At 41.3% G+C, this 22,615-nt stretch overlaps 1 protein-coding gene across 8 annotated transcripts in view; it reads left to right on the top strand.

The window, feature by feature from the left end:
* The window catches only part of DDHD1 (DDHD domain containing 1), a 79,521-nt gene that overhangs the window by 31,626 nt on the left and 25,280 nt on the right, over window positions 1-22,615 (top strand). For 7 of the 8 annotated variants that reach the window (XM_070419482.1, XM_070419484.1, XM_070419485.1 and 4 more), the window contains 4 exons: window positions 621-749; window positions 1,868-2,015; window positions 13,209-13,315; window positions 18,105-18,211. In XM_070419482.1, coding sequence (XP_070275583.1) covers window positions 621-749; window positions 1,868-2,015; window positions 13,209-13,315; window positions 18,105-18,211 — 491 coding nt within the window. The remainder of the gene's footprint in view (window positions 1-620; window positions 750-1,867; window positions 2,016-13,208; window positions 13,316-18,104; window positions 18,212-22,615) is intronic. The other variant, XM_070419487.1, reaches the window with a different exon arrangement.

Consider the following 22,615-nt stretch of genomic DNA (forward strand, 5'->3'; position numbering starts at 1 on the left):
TTTACCAACCATACGGCAGTTACAGAAATGCAATAACCAAATTTTGATTTCTTACTAAAACATCTTTCAACTTTGAATTTTTCTTACGGTGAGCAATATCCAGTGATAATTGGCTTTAATATCCATTCCAGAAATACCTTATACTCTAGTAAATTAGATTATTTTCTTCCCAGTTTAAAGATAATTTTTTCTCTATGAGACTTGTTTTATTTTGCACTGTGTGAAATTTTCACAGATCCCAAAATAAAAATCAACAGAAGAAATGGAACTTAAGTTTCTGTGTCAAAGTTATTGAGGACTTTGGAATAGTATATCACCTGGGAAGGCAGTACTTTATTTATCAAAACACATTAACAACATGTTACAGGTTAAATTTATGGTAGTTAGGCCATTTATTCCATGTTGTTATAATAAGTTGTCATTCCCTGTAGCATGGTTAATCATTTACAAAATAAAGTCCCTATCCATTACTTGCTTTACATCAATATGTGTTTCAATGAAATAGTTTTTTTTATTGAACTAAGTTCATATATGGATTCAAAAATCTGTGTATTATAATTTTTCACACAAATGGAGTTTGTCTTGGAGACCTTCAATCAGTTTTTCCTTTTTTGCAACAGCTGTTCATAGTTTCAAGTTGAGTCGAAATCATGTGGACTGGCACAATATGGATGAAGTATATATTTATAGTGATGCAACAACATCTAAAATTGCAAGAACAGTTACCCAAAAACTGGGATTTTCTAAAGGTAATTGTTAAATATTTCTATAATTTGTTAAAATTTGGGAAATCTGAGTTTTTCTCTTATATTTAGAATAGGCTATTCAAATTATATTTTTAGTATATTTTAAATATGCATTATAGTTAATGACAGTTACTGACCTGTTAAATGAAAAGTTTATTAAGGTGATTGACTTGACATGTATTCATCAATGAATAATTATATATTTAGGATGATCTGACAAGATTAATAAAAAATTCTTTTATACTTCTAAAAGCATAAAAGCAGTCAAACCTAAGGTACTAGTGTGAAAATAAAACCTCGAGATGGAAACACAGTATTAAGGAAGATGAAGACTGAAAATTTTTCATTGGACTTAATAAAATGAAGGTCATTGGTGATTTAGATGGATTGATGGGGCAGAAGCCAGAGTGGCATGGGTTGAAGCTTAAGTACAAGGTGAAGAAATGGAGGCAGGGTAGTAGATAACTCTTTAAAGACAGTTGACAAAAAAGAAGGAAAAGAGGGTATGGTACCTGGGAAGATATGAGAGCATTATCAAAAAATAAATTTAAAAAATTTTTTTTCAAGTCTGACATAATTTTTTTATTATCCCATTTTTTGCTTTAATTTCTTTGATAGCAGGTGTGCTTGAATATTGTTTTATATGTTCATTAGTTGGTTGTATTTGTTTTGTGAATTACATTATATCTTTTTTCTGTTTTGCTGTTTGAAGGGTTATCTTTTCATTTTTTTATAGGTAAGCTCTCTTTGTATATTTAGGCAATTAACTTACCATGCATCATATTTTATATAAATTTTCCGTTATTCATCTTTTATTTTTGTGTCATGGTATTTTTTTATAGAGAAGTTTAAAATTTTTATGTGTTCAAGTCTTCCTCCTTTCCTTCCTTTTTTCCTTCCTTCCTTTTATTTTTCCTTATGGTTTCTGGCTTTGGTGTCCTGTCTAGTTTAACATTTCATATCAAAGCCAGTCAATATGCATCATCTTACAAATTTTATTTCTTCTCAACCCAGTGAAATTTTTTTGTAATACTCTATTTTTTTCTTTGTTTCTTTCAATATATTATGAGAATGCTGTTTTTAGAATAAATAGTAAATTTTGAGTCATAAATTTTTTACAGCATCAAGTAGTGGGACCAGACTTCATAGAGGTTATGTAGAAGAAGCCTCATTAGAAGACAAACCATCTCAGACTACCCACATTGTATTTGTTGTGCATGGCATCGGGCAGAAGATGGACCAAGGAAGAATTATCAAAAATACAGCCATGTGAGTTCTTTGATGAATACATTCTCCACCTAGTTTAGAATCTAAACTCTGTTCCTCACTATCTTCTTCCATATTTTCTTCCTTTTTTAAAAATAGCCACTCCAGCCGAAACCGGTTTGGCTCAGTGGATAGGGCGTCGGCCTGCGGACTGAAAGGTCCCAGGTTTGATTCCGGTCAAGGGCATGTACCTTGGTTGCGGGCACATCCCCAGTAGGAGATGTGCAGGAGGCAGCTGATCGATGTTTCTCTCTCATCGATGTTTCTAACTATCTCTCTCCCTTCCTCTCTGTAAAAAATCAATAAAATATATTTTTTTAAAAAAATAGCCACTCCAGATAATTACAACCAAGTGATTCAGTAGACATGGCTGCTTGTCTAATCAGTGCCTATTTATGTGACCATTGAGAACTATTGATAATGATGCTTGGAGTGTAGGATTCTGTAAGTTACTGTAGAAAAGGACAGCATTTTAAACAAATGTGGTGTTTTTGAGTTTATAACTGAAAATGAGGGTTCCTCAAACTCATCACTATTTATGTTTTTGACCAGATAATTTTTTAATATGGGTGGCTGACATATCAGTTGTAAGATATTTAGCAATATTCCTGACCTCTACTCACTAGTTGCAATTAGAACCCCTACTTGTAACAACTAAAAATGTTTCTTGACATTGCCAAGTGTCCTCTGGAGGAAAAAATCGTCCATGGTTGAGAACCACTAGTCTAAATGAACTTTTTTTTTTTTTTTGTAAATTCAGATAACAAATATACTACTTCCTAATAATTATTTCTCAATGAAAAACATAAAAACTGTACAGCCATCAAAGAACTTGTATGTATATATGCATAACCCATAGACACAAGCAACAGTGCAGTGAAGGCCTGGGGAGGGGCAGGAACAGGGTGGAGGGAGGTCAAAAATGAATACGTGAGAAGAATAATAGAAATCTTAAAATATTTTTTCTTTTATATACTCATATTTGTTAAAACGGAACATTTGATTGGATGAGAAAGAAATTGTTTTTTGGTAACCCAGAATGTATTTAGATCTTTTAAAATGGCAACTTTGGGGATATAAAATCAATAAAAATATTACAGTTGACCCTTGACCCTTGCGCAGCACAAGGGTTAGGGGCTCTGATGTCCTTTGCCATTGAATATCTGTGTATAACTACAGTTGGCCCTCCATGTAGGAAGAGTCCCAACCGCCAGTTGATCCTTGAACAACATGGTTTTGAATTGTGTAGGTCAGTTGAAAAAAAATTGCATATAAGTGGAATTGAGCAGTTCAAACTGGTGTTGTTCCAGGGTCAACTGTATTATGTTATAAACTAGAGGCCCAGTGCACAAAAATTTGTGTACTTGGGCGGGGGGGGGGGGGGGGGCGGGGGGGCATCCCTCAGCGCGGCCTATGCCCTCTTGCAGTCTGGGACTCCTCGGAGGATATCCACCGGCTGGCTTATGCCCGCTCCCTGGGGGATCGGGCCCAAGCTGGCAGTCAGACATCCCTCTGGCAGCCCGGCAGCCCTCGGGGGATGTCCACTTACCAGCAGGGAGCAGACCTAAGCTGCAGTCGGACATCCTTAGTGCTGCTGAGAAGGCGGGAGAGGCTCCCGCCACCACCGCTGTGTTGGCAGCCATCAGCCTGGCTTGTGGCTGAGCAGAGCTCCACCAGGGGACAGTTCCTGCATTGAGCATCTTCCCCCGGTGGTCAGTATGTGTCATAGTGACCAGTCATTCCCAGTCTTTCTGCTGTTAGAGTCAGTTTGCATATTACCCTTTTACTATATAGGATAGAGGCCTGGTGCACGGGTGGGGTTGACTGGTTTGCCCTGAAGGGTGTCCCGGATCAGGGTGGGGGTCCTGCTGGGGTGCCTGGCCGGCCTGGATGAGGGGCTGATGGGTGTTTGCAGGCTGGTCACACCCTCTTCAGGGTGGGGGTCCCCACTGGGGTGCCTGGCGAGCCTGGGTGAGGGGCTGATGGCTGTTTGCAGCTGGTCACACCCTCTTCAGGGTGGGGGACCCCAATGGGGTGCCTGGCCAGCCTGGGTGAGGAGCTGATGGCTGCAGGCTGGTCAAGCTCCCCCCCCGCCCAGTGGGGACCCTCACCCAATGGAAGTTTGGCCAGCCTGGGTGATGGGCTGATGGCTGTTTTCAGGTTGGCCACACCCCCTTTAGGGTGGGGGGTCCCCACTGGGGTGCCTGGCCAGTCTGGGTGAGGGGCTGAGGGCCGTTTTCGGGCTGGCCAAGCCCCCTGGTGACAGAAGCTCCCAGCCTCTCCTTTTTTTCTATTTTTTCTTTTTATTCTGGGATTTATTTACCTTCTATAATTGAAATTTTGTTGCCTTTTGCGGAGGCCACAGCCGGCTCAGGGCCGGGGAGGAAGCTTGGCTTCCTCCATCGCCTGGGCAACCAAGCCTCCTGCTCGCTCCAGCACCATAGCTGTCAGCTGTCATCTTGGTTGGGTTGATTTGCATATTGTCATTCTGATTGGTTGGTGGGTGTGGCTTAAGGCGTAGCGAAGGTACGGTCAATTTGCATGTTTGTCTTTTATTAGTGTCGATATGCTTTTAAAATATATTAAGAATGAAATAATTTTTAAGTAATAGTATTGGGATAGCTAGATAACAATATGGATAAAAATAAAATTGGGTTCATTTTGCCCACTAAGATAAATTTGAATTAGATCACATTTAAACGTAAGAAATGAAGCCATAAAGTATTGTGAATTTAAAAGATGGGGTTGAGGGGAGTTTGAATGCTTCTGCACCTTAGGAATAGAGAAAAACTGTCCTAACTATGACTTGATCCAGAAGCAATAAGGAAAAATATTGATAAATATTAGATCATCCCAAAAAAGCCATATGGCAAAAAATAGACAAACTGAGAGAAAACATCTGCAACTTATATCACAGATGAACAGTTAATATCTAGAACTTCTAAAAATAAAAGAAATAATGTCTAACCACCTTACAGAAAAATGAGCTAAAGATGAGCCAGTTCCCAGAAAAGGAAATGGTCAACCATGCTCATAAAATGTATATTAAAATTACATAATATGCCATTTCTTAACTATTAGATTAGCAAAAACCCAAAATTTGACAGTATACTCTTTTGGCCAGGCTGTGAATAATAGGCATTCACATACTTCTAGTGAAAAACAATGAAGGAGAGAGTATATGGCAATATCTTTCAAAATTATATATGCATTTGTCCTCTGACCCAGCAAACTTACTTATAAGTCAAAGATATTATCAGCAAAAATACAAAAAGAGATCTGGCCGGTTTTGCTCAGTGGTTACAGCATCAGCCACGGACCAGAGAGTCGCAGGTTCAGTTCCAAGTCAAGGTCATGTACCTCAATTTCAGGCTCAATTCTTGCCCCGGGTCAGGGCCCATGTGGGAGGCAAGCAGTTGATGTGTCTCTCTCACATCGATGTTTCTCTCTCTTGCTTCCCTTTCTCCCTTTCCTTCCCTTTCTTCCTTCTACTCTCTAATAATCAATAGACAAATATCCTTGGGTGAGGATTTAAAAAAAATACAAAAATATATATGCACAAGGCAATTCATTGCAATGTTCAGCAGTAAGAGACTGGTTGATAAACTATTTAATATGTGATGATAAACTATGCATTTATAAAGCACAATGAAGAAAATATCTATATTTTTATGGTTCTTTGAAAATATTCACAAAAGTGAGAAATCTCTAGCTATACAGTATAAGAATAAAAAGAGAAAAGTCAAATTACTAAAATCAGGAATGAAAGAGGGGACTTTACAGAATTCAAAAGGATTATAAGGGAATGCTATGCACAGTTCTGTGTCAACAAATTAGATAACCTAGATGAAGTGGACAAATTTCTAGAAAGACACAAGCTGACAAACTGATATGGTAATAAGTAGCAAGAAATAGAAATCCAAATTGACCTTTAACAAGTAAAACATTTGAATTAATAATAAAAAAAATTCTTCCAGAAACACAAAATAGCTCAAGACCAGACAGATGACTTTACTGTGAATTCTACAAAACATTAAAAGAAGACTTAGCGACAATTCTTTAAAACACTCCAAAAACTAGAAGAAAGAAGACTTCTCAACTCATTCTATGAAGCCAGTATTATCCTAATACCAAAACCAGATAAAGACATCACAAGGAGGGAGGAACACTATAGACCAATAATCCCTATGAATAAAAATAAATATCACTATGGACACACAAATTTTCAACCAAATACCAGTAACGTGTAAAGAGGATTATACACTACTAGAGGCTCAGTGCACGAAATTTGTGCATGGTAAAGGGAGTGTCCCTCAGCCTGGCCTGTGCCCTCTCACAATCTGGGACCCCTCGGGTAGGGTCCCTAGGCCTGGCCAGTGATCAGGGCCTATCGAGGATTTCCTTCCCCTGGCTGGCGGCCGGCAGCAGGCCCCACCCCCACCACTGCCACTGCTAGCCATCTGCGGCCCTGCCCTCTACCCCCGCCACCAGTCACCTCCCTCTGCGGGTGACAGCAATAGAGTGTGATCGCTTGGCTGGCCTGGGCCTCCCTCTGTGGGATGATCGATCACGGGGCCACCAGATCAATCGCCCCGAAAAGGGAGGCTCCACCCACCCGGCCGGGGCTCCGCGATCAATTGCTGTGCAGAGAGTGGCTGGGGCCTCCCTCTTTGGGGCAATTGGACAATGGCGGGGCCCCCCGACCAATCTCATCGCACCTGCCTTGGCTGGCCTGGCGCCAGTGTGTGTCATAGCGTGGTCATCCGGAAGGTCGTCCAGATAGTTGTTCTGCTGTTTGGTCAATTTGCATATTGCGCTTTTATTATTATAGATGGCCAAATGGGATTTATCCCAGAAATGCAAGATTGGTTCAACATTTAAAAGAATTAAAAGTACTATACCACATTAACAGAGCAAAAGGAAAAATAGATACATGTGGCTTAACTAGAAGTAAAAGGAAATTTCTTTGATCTGATAAAGAGCATCTATAAGCCCACAACTAAAATTATACTTTAACAACAAAAAACTGAAACCTTTCTCCCAAGATCAAGAACAAAACAAAGGTATCTCCTCCTATCACTTCCATTCAACCTTGTACTGTAGGTTTAAACCTGGACAATTAGGCAAGAAAAAGAAATAAAAGATATCCAGGTTAGAAAGGAAGAAATAAAACTGTCTATAGATGAAATGATCTTACATATAGGAAATCTTAAAGAATTCACGCATACATGCACATCTACACTAATAAAAGAGAAACATGGTAATTAGCGTACGACTGCTACCCTTCCCATTGGCTAATCAGCATATCCTTATGCAAATTAACTGTCAGCCAAGATGGCGGCTGGCAGCCAGGCAGCTGGAAGCGAACATGAGGCTTGCTTGCTCCCGTAACTGCAGACTCCAACGTTCCCTGCCTAACTTGCCGGCCTCTGAGTTGCAACTCTAAGCAACTATGTACTATGTTGCAAATAAGAAGCTGAAACCAGCTTTCAGCCAGCCGGGATCTCAGAGCTGAAGTTATACATTGTTTCGATTATAGAACAGCAAACAAACCAGATACGAAGCCTCAGAGCTAGAGCCAGAGCTAAAGCTGGCCCAGAATAAAATTAAAAAAAGAGAAAAAAAAGGAGTGGTTGGGAGCTTCAGTCAGCCTGAAAGCAGCCCTCAGCCGCTCACCCAGACTGGCCAGGCACCCCAGTGGGGACCCCCACCCTGAAGGGTGTGTGACCAGCTGCAAACAGCCATCATCCCCTCATCCAGGCTGGCCAGGCACCCCAGTGGGGACCCCCACCCTGATCCAGGACACCCTTCAGGGCAAACCAGCCAGCCCCCACCCATGCACCAGTCCTCTATCCTATATAGTAAAAGGGTAATATGCCTCCCAGCACCGGGATCAGCGTGACAGGGGGCAGCGCCCAAACCCCCTGATCGCCCTGCAGCTCTGTGTGTGACAGGGGGCGGGGCCACAACCTCCCCATCGGCCCTGCCCTGAGTGTGACAGTGGCGGTGCCCCAGCCCCCTGATCGGCCCTGCTCTGTGGGTGACAGGGGGCGGTGCCCTAACTCCCCTATTGGCCCTACTCTGTGCGTGACAGGGGGAAGCTCCCCAACCCCCTGATGGGCCCTGCTCTGTGCGTGACAGGGGGGAGCTCCTCAACCCCCTGATCGGCCCTGCTCTGTGCATGACAGGGGGGAGCTCCCCAACCCCCTGATGAGTCCTGCTCTGTGCGTGACAGGGGGCAGCACCCCAACCCCCTGATTGGCCCTGCTCTGTGCGTGACGGGGTGGCACCGCAACCTCCCCATCAACCCTGCCTTGAGTGTGACAGGGGGCGGTGCCCCAACCCCCCAATTGGCCCCACCCTGAGCGTGACTGAGGGTGGCATCGCAACCTCCCGATCCACCCTGCTCTGTGCATGACAGGGGGCGGCGCCCCAACTCCCCAATCAGCCCTGCTCTGAGCCCGACCAGGGGCTGCACCTAGGGATTGGGCCTGCCCTCTGCCACCCGGGAGCAGGCCTAAGCCAGCCGGTCGTTATCTCCCGAGGGGTCCCAGACTGCAAGAGGGCACAGGCCGGGCTGGGGGACCCCCTCCCCCCCCCCGCAAGTGCACAAATTTTTGTGCACCGGGCCTCTAGTACAATTATAAAGGCTCATAAATGAACTCAGCAAAGTTACAGGATACAAGATCAACATACAAAAATCAATTGTATTTATATACTAGCAATGAACAACCTGAAAATTAAATTAAGAAAGCATTTCCACTTACAATAGCATCAACAAGAATAAATTACTTAGGAATAATTATAACAAAAGAAGTGGAAGATTTGCACTGAAAACTATAATATGTCATTGAAAGAAATTAAAAAAGACCTAAATAAATGCAAATGGCAACCCATGATTGTACCTTAGAAGATTTAGTGTTGTTAAGATGGTAGTACTTCTCAAATTGACCTACAATGTCATCCATATCCCACCAGTCTTTTTTGCACAAATTGACAAGCTGATTCTTAAATCCACATAGAAAGGCAAGGGACCCAGAACAGCCCACACTATCTTGAGAAAGAACAAAGATGGAGAACTTATACTTCCCAATTTTGTAACTTGCTACAAAGCTATAGTAATCAAGACATTGTGGTTCTGGCTGATATAAAGATAGAACAATGGAGTAGAATTGAGAGTTCCATTGATTTTTTACAAGAGTGCCAAAATGATTTAATGAGAAAAGAATGGCCTTTTAACAAATGGTACATGACATCAAAACCAGAAGCCATAAAAGAAAAAAATACATAAATTGGATTTGTCAAAATTTAAAACTTTTGTTCTTTAACAGACACTATTAAAAAAATGAAGACCACCCACAAAATGGGAGAAAATATTTGCAAATTATCTGATAAGGGTCTCTAGCATCTAGGATATTTGAAGAACTCTCACAATTCAACAGTAAAAGAAACGGCCCAATTTTTTAAATAGGTAAAAGGTTTGAATAGCCCTAACCGGTTTGGCTCAGTGGATAGAGCGTTGGCCTGCAGACTGAAGGGTCCTGGGTTCGATTCCAGTCAAGGGCATGTACCTTGGTTGCAGGCACATCCCCAGTGGGGGGTGTGCAGGAGGCAGCTGATCAATGTTTCTCTCTCATTGGTGTTTCTGATTCTCTATCCCTCTCCTGTCCTCTCTGTAAAAATCAATAAAATATATTTTTTAAAAAAAAGATTTGAATAAACATTTGTCCAAATAATTATACAAATGGCCCATAAACACATTAAAAAGATGCTCAATATCATTAGTCAATAAGGAGATGTAGTTCAAGATCACAGAGAGATACACCACTTCATACTCACTAGGATGACTCATCAAAAAGAAAATAACAGGTGTTAGTAGGATTGTGAAAAATTAAAACCTTCATGTTGCTGATGGGATTATAAAATAGTACTGCTGCTTTCAAAAATGGTTTGACACTTTCTCAAAAGTTAAATGTAGAGTTAGCATCACAATTCCACTCTTAGGTTTATACCCAAGTGAATTGAAACATCTACACAAAAACTTGTTAAAGAATATTCATAGCAGTCCTGGCCAGTGTGGCTTGGTTGGGTGAACATCGTCCCTTGCACCAAAAAGTCACTGGTTAGATTCCCCAGTCAGGGCACATGCTCAGATTGTGTATTCAGTCCCTGGTCTGCAGGAGGCAATCATTGATGTTTCTCTCTCACCAATCTCCCTCACTCACTCTCTCTATCTCCCCCCCTCCTTCCTCTCTAAAATCAAGAAAAACATTTAAAAAAATTTTTTTCAAAATATATTTATGGCATCATCCTATATAATAAAAGGGTAATATGCAAATCAACCAAACAGCAGAACTGATCACTATGATGCACACTGACCACCAGAGTTCAGCTTTTTATTGAATGTGTTACAAAAGAGGTTTGTTTAGTCAAAAAGACCAAAGCCCATGTCAGACTCCTCAGATTCTTCTTTCTTTGCTTCCACTTTCTTCTCTTCAGTGGGGCAGCAGTGGTGGAGGGGGTAGGACCTCCTGGTGCAGCACTACTGCTGGGGCAGGTCCACCAGCCCTTGCTGCAAAGGAGGTTCCCAGTGTTGACATTAGTCAGAGCCTTTGCAAACAAACCTGGCCAGAAAGGTTCAACATTTACACCAGCTGTTTTAATGAGGGCACTGATCTTATCCTCCATTACTGGCACTTCACATGCAGGCGAGCTCTGAGACCAGGCCATGGAGCGAGCAAGTGCTGGGTGAGCACAGCCAGGAGCAGTGCTGGTCCCCAGATGAAGTGAGGGCCTCACCCCAACTAGGCCTTAGTGCTTCCAAAGGACCAAGCACTTACCAGTAGATGGGGAAGGGGGCGAAAGATTTATTCTGTATGTTGATTGTGATGGTGCTATCCACAAGATTAGCAGACATTTGGTCCACACCCAAAGGTTCTTGATATTTGCTCCTGTCCAAAATGCCCATAGAGACTTTTGGTCCATGCCAACCCATCTAGGCTACCTAGGCAAGGAGAGGTATTGTTGGCATATAGCCACATGCTATTATCTACACTAATAAAAGAGAAACATGGTAATTAGCGTACGACTGCTACCCTTCCCATTGGCTAATCAGCATATCCTTATGCAAATTAACTGTCAGCAAGATGGCGGCCGGCAGCCAGGCAGCTGGAAGCGAACATGAGGCTTGCTTGCTCCCGTAACTGCAGACTCCAACGTTCCCCGCCTGCCTTGCAGGCCTCTGAGCTGGCAGTTTGAAACTTTGTAAAAAATATAGCCGGCTGGGATCTCAGAGCTGAAGTTATACATTGCTTCGATTATAGAACGGCAAACAAACCAGCAGCGGAAGCCTCAGAGCTAGAGCCAGAGCTAAAGCTGGCCCAGAAGAAAAAAAGAAAAAGAAAAAAAGGAGCGGTTGGGAGCTTCAGTCAAAACCGCCAGCCTGAAAGCAGCCCTCAGCCCCTCACCCAGACTGGCCAGGCACCCCAGTGGGGGACCCCCACCCTGAAGGGTGTGTGACCAGCTGCAAACAGCCATCATCCCCTCATCCAGGCTGGCCAGGCACCCCAGTGGGGACCCCCACCCTGATCCAGGACACCCTTCAGGGCAAACCAGCCGGCCCCCAGGCCTCTATCCTATATAGTAAAAGGGTAATATGCCTCCCAGCACCGGGATCAGTGGAGCCGAGAGGCCTCCTGGCACCGGATCAGCGTGACAGGGGGCAGCACCCAAACCCCCTGATTGCCCTGCGGCTCTGTGTGTGACAGGGTGTGGCATCCCAACCCCCTGATCGGCCCTGCTCTGTGTGTGACAGTGGTGGCGCCCCAACCCCCTGATCCGCCCTGCTCTGTGTGTGACAGGGGGCGGTGCCCTAACTCCCCTATCAGCCCTACTCTGTGCATGACGGGGGAGCTCCCCAACCCCCTGATGGGCCCTGCTCTGTGCATGAGAGGGGGGAGCTCCCCAACCCCCTGATGGGCCCTGCTCTGTGCGTGACAGGGGGCAGTGCCCCAACCCCCTGATTGGCCCTGCTCTGTGCGTGACAGGGGGTGGTGCCGCAACCTCCCCATTGCCCCTGCCTTGAATGTGATAGGGGGCGGTGCCCCAACCCACCAATCAGCCCTACCCTGAGCGTGACTAGGGGTGGCATCACAACCTCCCAATCCGCCCTGCTCTGTGCATGACAGGGGGCGGCGCCCCAACTCCCCAATCGGCCCTGCTCTGAGCCCAACCAGGGGCTGCACCTAGGGATTGGGCCTGCCCTCTGCCACCCGGGAGCAGGCCTAAGCCAGCAGGTCGTTATCTCCCGAGGGGTCCCAGACTGCGAGAGGGCACAGGCCGGGCTGAGGGACCTCCCCTTCCCCCCCCTGAGTGCACAAATTTTTGTGCACCGGGCCTCTAGTTATCCTATATAATAAAAGCCTAATATGCTATGTGTCCAGTCATCTGGGTGGCTGTTCAGCCAGTCAAAGCGTAATATGCTAATGATATGCTAAGGCCGCTCAACCACTTGCTATGACGTGTGCTGACCACCAGGGGGCAGACAGTTGACCAGTCAACCAGTTGCTATGACATGCACTGACCACCAGGGAGAAGATGCTCCGACTGGTAGGTGAGCTTGCTGCGGGGTCCAGCTGATCAGGACTGAGTGAGACAGGTCGGACATGCCCTGGATCCCTCCCGCGGCCCCTCCCTGGCTGGCCAATCTCTTGTGTCCCTCCCTGGCCCCGTGCACCAGTGGGGTCCCTTGGCCTGGCCTGTGCCCTCTCGCAATCTGGGACCCCTGGGGCAATGTCGGAGAGCTGGTTTCAGCCCAAACCCCCAGGCCAGGCCGAGGGACCCCACTGGTGCACAAAATTTTGCACCAGGCCTCTAGTTGAATTAATAAAACCTGGTATATCTTTTATGTGTTAATCCTGTAAACCAAAAGCACAAATAAGTGCTATGGACTGTTTAAGGCCAGCAGCATTGTCTTACGCATGGACATTTTGGACAGGATCAAATATGAAGGAACATTTGGCATGGACAGAATATGCTTTGAAATGAACTATTATATAGTATAGGGTAATTAAAACAGAATTGGTTGTGGTTATAAGCAAGTGTGTTATAATTAAAAACATTTTATACCATATAATTACATTTGTGAAGTTACTCTGATAAAGTTTTGTTTTGTTTTTATTTTGTTTTTTTTTTTAGGATGAGAGAGGCTGCTAGAAAAATAGAAGAAAGACATTTTTCCAACCATGCAACACATGTTGAATTTCTGCCTGTTGAGTGGCGGTCAAAACTTACTCTTGATGGAGGTACATTATGTTGAAAAGTTACATGATTTGGCCCTGTTCAGGATGGCTCGGTGATAGAGCACTGGCCCACACACCAAAGGGTCAAAGTTCGATTCCTGGTCAAGGGCATTTACCTGGCTTGCAGGTCCATCCCAGGCCCGAGTCAGGCACGTAGTTAGAAGTCCAGTGCACTATTCCATTATACAATGGAGCCACCTAACTTGTCAATACTCTTAAAACATATTGTCATAATTCTTTTTTTTATTAATGATTTCAGAGAGGAAGGCAGTGATAGAAACATCAAAGATGAGAAAGAATCATTGATCGGCTGCCTCCTTAATGCCCCCTACTGGGGATCGAGCCCGCCACCTGGGCATGTGCCCTTGACTGGAATCGAACCCAGGACACTCTATCCACTGAGCCAAATCAGCTAGGGTACAATTCTTTATTAGCTTACATTCTCTTGCTAATAATTTTCCTTCCCTATATTTGGAAGGTAAAATATCAGGTTTTTTGTTTTCTTTTGTTGTTTTTCTTACATTCCCTGGGCTGGTAATATTTAAGTAAATCATGTTTATTTCCTTCCTTGAAGAATTGTTAGCCAAAATATGCATATTTTAAACAAAATGTATTCTTTCAGAATGAAAACCATTAAAATAGAATGTTTAGGTTATTTACATAACCTGGAAAATGAGAGAATTGTACTAGATACAATAGCAGCTGCCTTTTGTGGAGCCTTTGCTGTGCCTGGCACTTTGCAATTCATTTTTCATGGAGTATCTCAATTTTCTCATAAATATGTGAAATACTACATTATTTTCTCTATTTTACTCTTAAGGAAACTGAAACTCAGTAAAAGGTGAATTTACCTAAGAATAGTAAGCAGAGTCTAGCTTTGCTTGATACCAGAGCCCTTATTCATTCACATTGCTACACTGCCTCCCTGGATGATTTTCAAGTCAGATTCTGTCTCATAGGCAGGAATGTCAGTTACACCTAATAGACCAAAATGGCATCAAAAGTTGCAATAACGGTAAAACAAAAATGCTAGTGATCAAAGAAGACTTCATAGCAGCAATAGCTCATATATAAAAATTGTAGTATAAAAATACTATCTTTTGTGCTTTTCCCACTCATTCAGATAAGTTTCTTGGGCTAGTCAGGAATGTAGACAACATAGATGAATTCATGTTTAATAAAATCCTCAAGAGTTTGTAATTTTTTGTTAGATTTAAATTATTAGGATAGAATCTTGAAGGTGCCATTATTCTGAGTAAAAGAAGCTAAAGGAAAAACACCACTCTCTGTTCTCAATATTTCTGACACCAAATAAAGGTGTGTGTGGGGGGGGGCCGTGATTATCCCCCTACCACCAATTGTCTAATTCTTGGTGCACACCAACTGGGTGTCCAACAATTTAACTCAGTTCTGACACTACCCAGATATAGCGCAGACAGATTAAAGGCACAGTTCCACAAGACTCCCCTCACTTCAGATGCCAATCACAAGTCCCAGATTGATGCCTGCTATAATTTGGGGGGTCCTATGACCCCATCCTGAGGTTTAATTTACTAGATCTACTTTAAAAAATTCAGGAAACATTTACTTATATTTACTGGTCTAAAGGATATTACAGAGAATATAGATGGCCCTAGTCAGTTTGGTTCAGTGGATAGAGCATTGGCCTGCAGACTGAAGGGTCCTGGCTTTGATTCTGGTCAAGGGAACATACATCAGTTGCAGGCTCTATTTCCACCCCTGGTAGGGGAATGTGTAGGAGGCAACCAATCAATGTATTTCTCTCACATCAATGTCTCTGTCTCTGTCTCTGTTTCTCTCTCTCTCTCTTTCTCTCCCCCCCCCCCCCCCCTTCCTTCCACTCTCTCTAAAAATCAATGGGAAAAAATCCTCGGGTAAGGATTAACAAAATACATACATATATATATATATATATATATATATTTTTTTTTATATATATTTATATATATATATATTTATATATACTGTATATATATGTTCACCTATGTGGAAGTTATCCAGTCCCTGTTGTTTAGGGGTTTTATGGAGCTTCCATTATGTAGACATAAGTGATTAACTAATTGGCTGTTGATGATTAACTCAATCTCCAACCTTTCCCCTTCCCAGAGGTCAAGGGATGGGACAGAAACTTCAATCCTGTCTAACTACATGGTTGGTTCCTCTGGCAACCTACCCATCTTCCAAGAGTCACCTCATTAGCATAAGCTTAAGTATTATTGAAAGAGGCTTATTATGAATAATTAAAGACATACCTGTCACCCCTATCACTCAGGAAATTACAAGGATTTTAGGAATCTTGAGCCAGAAACCGGAGACAAAAACTATAAATATATGTTCGTTATTATACACAGTCTCACAGAAACCAATCTCAAAGGTTGCATACTTATGCTCCACATATGTGGCATACTGGAAAAGGCAAAACTATAGGGACAGAGAACAGATCAGTGGATGCCAGGGTTACAGGAAGGCTAGGGTTTGAATTAAAAAGGGCAGCATGTGGGAGTTTTTTAAGGTGATGAAACAGTTCTGTATCCTGATCATGGTGATAGTTATGTAAAACCATATATGCATTAAAACTAAGAGTTATTTGGTTTGGTTAGGCTCCAGCAGACTGAAGGGTCCCAGGTTCAATTCCAGGCAAGGGCGTGTACCTCTGTTGCAGGCTTGATCCATGCAGGAGGCAACCAATCAATGTGTCTCTCCTAAATCAATGTTTTTCATTCTCTGTTTCTCCCCCTTCCTTCCACTCTCTAAAAAAGGAGTCAATGGAAAAATATCCTTGGATGAGGATTAACAACATAAACAACACCAAAAACCTAAGAGTTGTTTTTACTGTTTATAAATTTTTAAATAATGATAAAAGGTATTTACGTATAGCAAACATCATTTTTAAGTTCCTAGAAATAAATCTAATAAAATATGTACATTGATATTAAAAATGAAAAAAACTGTTACAAGATATTAAATACAAGTTAAATAAATATAAAGATAATTTTCTTAGATTTCATGACTCAGTATCTTAGAGTTGTTAATTTTCTGAAATTGATTTCTAGATTTTATGCACTTCTAATCAAAATCCTAATAGAGTTTTTCCTGAAACTTGGCAAGCTGATTCTAAAATTATTATAGAAGAGCAAAGGTTCCAAAATAGCCAAGATACAGAACAAGAGGGGAGGAGGGGAGTCATGTTGGTACAAGGATAGGCCAGTGCACTAGACTAGAGACTCTGGAAAACAAACCTGCACTTAGAAAACAAACCTGATATATGACTGAGCTGGTATTATAGATCATTGGTGAAAGGATGGCCTATTCCATAAATGGTATTTGGTAACTGGTTATTCTTTGAGGGGAGAGGGGAGTAAAAACAATCCCTACCTCACATTCCAAATGGATCAAATATAATATGTGAAAGCCAGGACATTAGAAAAATATAAGAGAGTATCATCTTAAGACAGGAAAACACAACTACAAAGTAACGTGGGTAAACTTGATTAAAATTATCTCAGTAGACATAGAGTGACAGACAAACCACAAACTGAGACAAGAGCTTGCAAAAGAGCAACAGATATGGCCACCAAAGTTTTAATATCCAGAATAAAAAAAGAAAGCACTTGAAGAGATTATATACATATAAAATATGTATATGTTTTATATGTTAATATTTTAAAATATTTTATATACTATATATAATATGTATTTCACTAGTGTAGTAATAAAGGAAGTGCAAATTAAAACCACAGTAAAATATCATTGACACCCATCAGTTTAGCAAAAATTTAAGGTGAGGCTGTGCATCAATGAGGATGTGTAGCAGTGAGGATTTTCATTCACTGTTGTTGGGAATGTAAATTGGTACAATCACTTTGGAAGACAGTTTGACATTATCTTGTAAAGTCGAATGTGTATGTGCCCTATGACACAACATTTTCACTCCTAGATATATATATACCCTAAGGAAAATCTTACACGTGTGCACCAGGAAACATAAAACAGTGTTATTAGGAGCATAGAACTTCTTTGTATTTCTATAAGAAATGCAAATTTTTCTGCATCTCTAATCATCTTATTAAGCGTTTAATAGAATAGTCTTCCCATGGTAGAATTTCCATAAATTAGCTGTTACTCAGAGGCTGCACATATTTGCAATACAGTTTATGTGACAGGTTTTTTTTCCTTACTTACACCAACTTTATCTTGTTTACTGCAGTTGCCCATTGCGGATTTGCCTTTGTGCATATTTTTAATTTGACAGCTCTTCCTCGTAGGATCTTTATTTTACTAAAAATCGATAAGTGTAAAGTGTAAAGAAACTTTTTAATTTATTGCTGGTTTGCCACCAGTGCCTCTAGGCATTCCACATGGGTATTGCCAGGCCCAAGGTGCATAGTCCAAAAAAAGAAAAGAAAGGAAACAGAAAATGAGGTACAGAAAGAGTGAGATTGTGTCCCTTAACACCTGTTTCAGGAATAGAGATGGCCTGGTTTTGCTCTGGGACCCCTGAATATCATGCAAACGCCAGTACAGAAAATGGTCAGGCTTCATAGATTTGACAATGGCCTTCATCCTTTAATGTTCTTTCTCTTCCCCTTTTTGTCTTTTTTTCTTGCTATATTTTGCAAGGAAAAGATTAGATCCAAAATTAGTCTTGCATATTGAAATGTTAACTTAAAGAGCTGTGATTTCAGGGAATGTAATTTTTTTCACAATTTATTTTTCCCCTAAGACAGATATCTTCTGTAAGTTTGTTTGTTTTTTGTTTGTTTGTTTGTAGACACTGTTGATTCCATTACTCCTGATAAAGTACGAGGTTTAAGGGATATGTTGAACAGCAGTGCAATGGACATAATGTATTATACTAGCCCACTTTATAGAGATGAAGTAAGTATAATGATTACCTTATAATGATTACCTTATTTACAAACACACACACACACACACACACACACACGTATCATTGGTAGTACTCCTAAGAAGGTATCCTGAATGTTCAGACTAAAACGTACTGAGCCGTGTCCCCAAAAGTAATAATAAGTGTTGCTTTTGTTTTTTAAGTTGACATTAATAGCAACAGAAGCTAGAAAGAGAAAAGCGTCAGACTCAAACCTCTGGCCATTGGCTAATGACTAAGAAAGTGGTCACTTCTATTTTGCTCTTATAATCTTTAAAGATAATTATCCTCAGAATGGAATTAAATAAAAGATATTTAATAGGAAGAGGGAAATGGAAAGAGAACACCCAGTGTTTTAAATTAGTTTTTTATTCAGTTGAATTTCATGGAAAAGCGCTCAGAACTTGTGACTGAGATTCATTAGCATTCTTTAGCAATGTTTCCTGAATATCCCTAATAAGATGAATTACTTGGGCCCTAGCTGGTTTGGGGCTATTAAAAAATAGAGATAAAAATGCAGGCATGCCGGAACCGGCTTGGCTCAGTGGATAGAGCGTCGGCCTGCGGACTGAAGGGTCCCAGGTTCGATTCCGGTCAAGGGCGTGTACCTGGGTTGCGGGCACATCCCCAGTGGGAGATGTGCAGGAGGCAGCTGGTCGATGTTTCTCTCCCATCGATGTTTCTGACTATCTATCTCTCTCCCTTCCTCTCTGTGAAAAATCAATAAAATATATTTAAAAAAAAAAAAAATGCAGGCATAAAAGAACCCCATGGGGAAACCTTGGAATTGGGGATATTAATGTGAATTTATGATTTGAAAATAAGTGGGTGTGTATAGATATTATCTATATATTTAAGTGTATATTGTTTATACCTGCATATATTTCCTACTTCTGTTCACTGAAAGGGCCAAGGAGCTGACATTCCAATCTAATGAGCACACCTAGTACTCACATCTTTGCCCCTAGAATTCCCCACCAAGAAGAACTAGAGTCACTTGGAAAAAATGGCTGGTTCTAGGGCTGGGACAGGATAGGTATAGGTCAAAGCTAAAAACAACTTGTTATGACAAAAAGTAGGAAAATGTTCAGAAGAATGATGGGGCAGGTCACAAGGTCAGGAGTCAAATTTTAAAAAGCAGATCCTGCCCTGGCTGGTTTGGCTCAGTGGATAGAGCGTTGGCCTATGGGCTGAAGGGTCCTGGATTCGATTTCAGTAAAAGACACATGCCAAGGTTGTGGGCTCGATCCCCAGCAGGGAGCGTACAGGAGGCAGCCGATCACTGATTCTCATCATTGATGTTTCTATCTCTCTCCCCCTCTCCCTTCCTCTCTGAAATCAATAAAACTATATTTTTTTAAAAAAATCAGACCCCCCCCTGGCCATATCTGGAACAACTTGAGCACAAAATAAAGTAATTATTACTTATTGTAAGGAATTAATAGTACTTTTAATATAGAATTATAATAAGGATAATATAATAAGGGAATTGTAAATCATTGAGAAATTTGTAAGTTAATATCAATTACAAATAGATAAACAAACGGGGTAAGGGAGGTCCTTTGCTTACAGTAGAATGCCACAGGCTTACTATTAAATGTGGAGGGAATGCTGGAGTTGTAAAATCCTCAATTTACAACTATCATGGTAGGATCAAATAAGAGTGGTCTGGGCAAGAATCATCCATGGATGCTAACTTGAGGGCAAGTTTTGATGAGAACAGGATGTTTGCATGGTCTTACTGTGTATTCTCATAGACTGCTTATGAATTAAAAAATGAGAAAAGGTATAGAGTGGGGAAACCAGGGGACACCTTTAATAGGGTGTCACTTAGGGACACTCAGGACACAGTATCATTTATGTAGTATACCAGTCCTGAGGAAGCACCAGGCATACACAAAAGGAGGATGTTCTCATTAAAAAGTAGGATGGGATTGTGTTCTTTCCAAATGTCACTATTATAAAAGACAAAGAATGGCTGTGGAAAATGTTCCAGACTAAAGGAGGCCAAAGAGACCTGATAGCTAAATACATCCCATCCTGCACTGTATTCTGCACCGGTTAGGGTAAAATGCTACAAAGGATTTGTTCAATCAACTGACAAAATTTAAATGTTGATATTTGATTAGATGAAATATTTTATCAAAGTCAATTTATGAAGTTGATAACTGCAATATTCCTAGTCTTAGGAAATATACACTGGAGTTTTAGGGGTAAAGGACCATGACATCTATAATATATCCTCAGATGTATTTTTTTAAAAGGTGTGCATGTGTGTGTGTCCTTGTGTCCGTGTGCCTGTGTGCGTGTGTGTGTGTTACATAAACAGAACAAGTGATAAAATAGGCTAAAAATGCTAATAGGTGAATATTGGGTGAAAGGTATATGGATGATCATTGTACTATTTTTATTTTGCAACATCTTATAAATTTGAAATTATTTTTGAATAAAAAGTTAAGAAAATGACTAAAAGTTTCCCAGGTCCCTTCCCTGGCGATTGATTGGAGTCAGTGGATCTGAGGTAGAGTCTGTATATTTGGTTTGTGTTTTGAACAGTTCCCCAGGTGATAGCATCAGAGAAGTTTGGGAAATATTGTAAAGCAGTGTGAAAAGCGAAAGAAAACCAGAAAAACTTAGTGAGAAGTGGGCAAAAATTGTTTGTAATTTTAAAAAGGAAAACTCATTCTGCAAATCAAAGTCCACTTAGTACAAGGTTGGTGTTAGGCAGTATTTTAGAATAAACTATTCCTCAACAGCCTACATTTCCTTAAGGAAGTTGTGATAAATAACAGCCAGCAGTTCTCTAGGATTCATTCCTGCCTAGGCTAGTGAATGAACCTTGTTAGGTTAATTGGTAGGCATATGAAAACCTTTTTCCCCTTCCTCTCAGCCTTTGGAATCAAATAGATACAGATTCAAAACCTGCCACTTAACTAGCTATGTGACCATAGATCCCATTTCTCATGTTCTTAGCTTCCTCACTTATAAAATGGACATAAAATATGTACCAGATAATGGTTGCCATGAGGATTAAAGATATACAGGGTGAGGCAAAAGTAGGTTTACAGTTGTTCATAGGAAAATAACACGATCTATATATATGAAAGCCTAAGCAACCTAACGACCAGCTGACCAGTCCCTATGAGGCATTGACCACCAGGAGACAGACGCTCAATGCACAGGATTGGGCCTGTGGGGATTGGGCTCTCTCCTGTCTGGATGAGGCCTGCAGGGATTAGGCTGAAACCAGCTATCCGACATCTCCCAAGCGGTCTGGGATTGCGAGAGGGCACAGACCAGGCCAAGGGACCCTACCAATGCACAAATCTGTGCACCAGGCCTCTAGTAATAAATAACGATGTAAGAACAAACTATGTGCTTCACGTACTCACAACTATAAACCTACTTTTCACCACCCTGTATATAGTTTCCAGTACAATTTTTTGTCCTTAGATTTTCATCTTTGATTAAGTGTGTATATGTATTTCAAGGGCTACCATTTTTTAAAAAAAAAGGAATGGACCTTTTCTTTTTTTAATCTTCACCCGAGGATATTTTTTCTATTGATCTTAAGGGAGAGAGAGAGAAACATGGATGTGAGAAAGAAACATCAACTGATTGCCTCCTGCATGCATCTTGACCAGGACCAGGGATCGAACCTGCAAACTGAGGTACATGCCCTTGACTGGGAATCGAACCCTTTGGTCCGTGCACCGATGCTCTAACAGCTGAGCAATCAGCCAGGGCTAGACTTGTGTTTTTTAACTCTAGAAATAAGTGCAGTTAGTATCAGATTATAGAAAATACCGAAAGGCTCTAGACGGTATTGCTTAATGGTTAGAGCATCAGCCTGCACACCCAAGGGTCTTGGGTTCAACTCCTGTTTAAGGACATGTACCTGGGTTGCAGATTTGATCCCCGGCCCTGGTAGGGGCAAGTGTGAGAGGCAGCTAATCAATGTGTGTGTCTCACATCAATGTTTCTCTCCCTCCCTCCCTTCTCTACTTTATTAATGGAAAATATATTCTCAACTGAGTATTAACCAAAAAAAAAAGAAAAGAAAGAAAATATGGAAAGGAACACACTTGTTTACTAATGAAGGACTTTGTAATAACTAAAGCTGCCTTTAAAAAATAAAAGTATCACAAGGTAAACAGAAATTGCATATAATGTGAAAGTGATGGGTTTTAACTAAACTTTATTGTGTTGATCATTTAACAATATATACATATCTCAAATCATGTTATATGCCTTAAATTTATATAATGTTATATGTCAACTATATCTCAATAAAACAGAGAAAATGTTTTTAAATAGAAGTGACCACTGTAGAGTAGAGATAGTTATGGGGGTGGATGCTGAACAGCTTATCAGGGATGCTACTGAAGGGACTC

This window comes from Myotis yumanensis, unplaced genomic scaffold (assembly GCF_028538775.1).
Source record: "Myotis yumanensis isolate MYYU_CA2020_CCGP unplaced genomic scaffold, mMyoYum1.0.hap1 SCAF_1, whole genome shotgun sequence".
Classification (NCBI taxonomy): Eukaryota; Metazoa; Chordata; class Mammalia; order Chiroptera; family Vespertilionidae; genus Myotis; species Myotis yumanensis.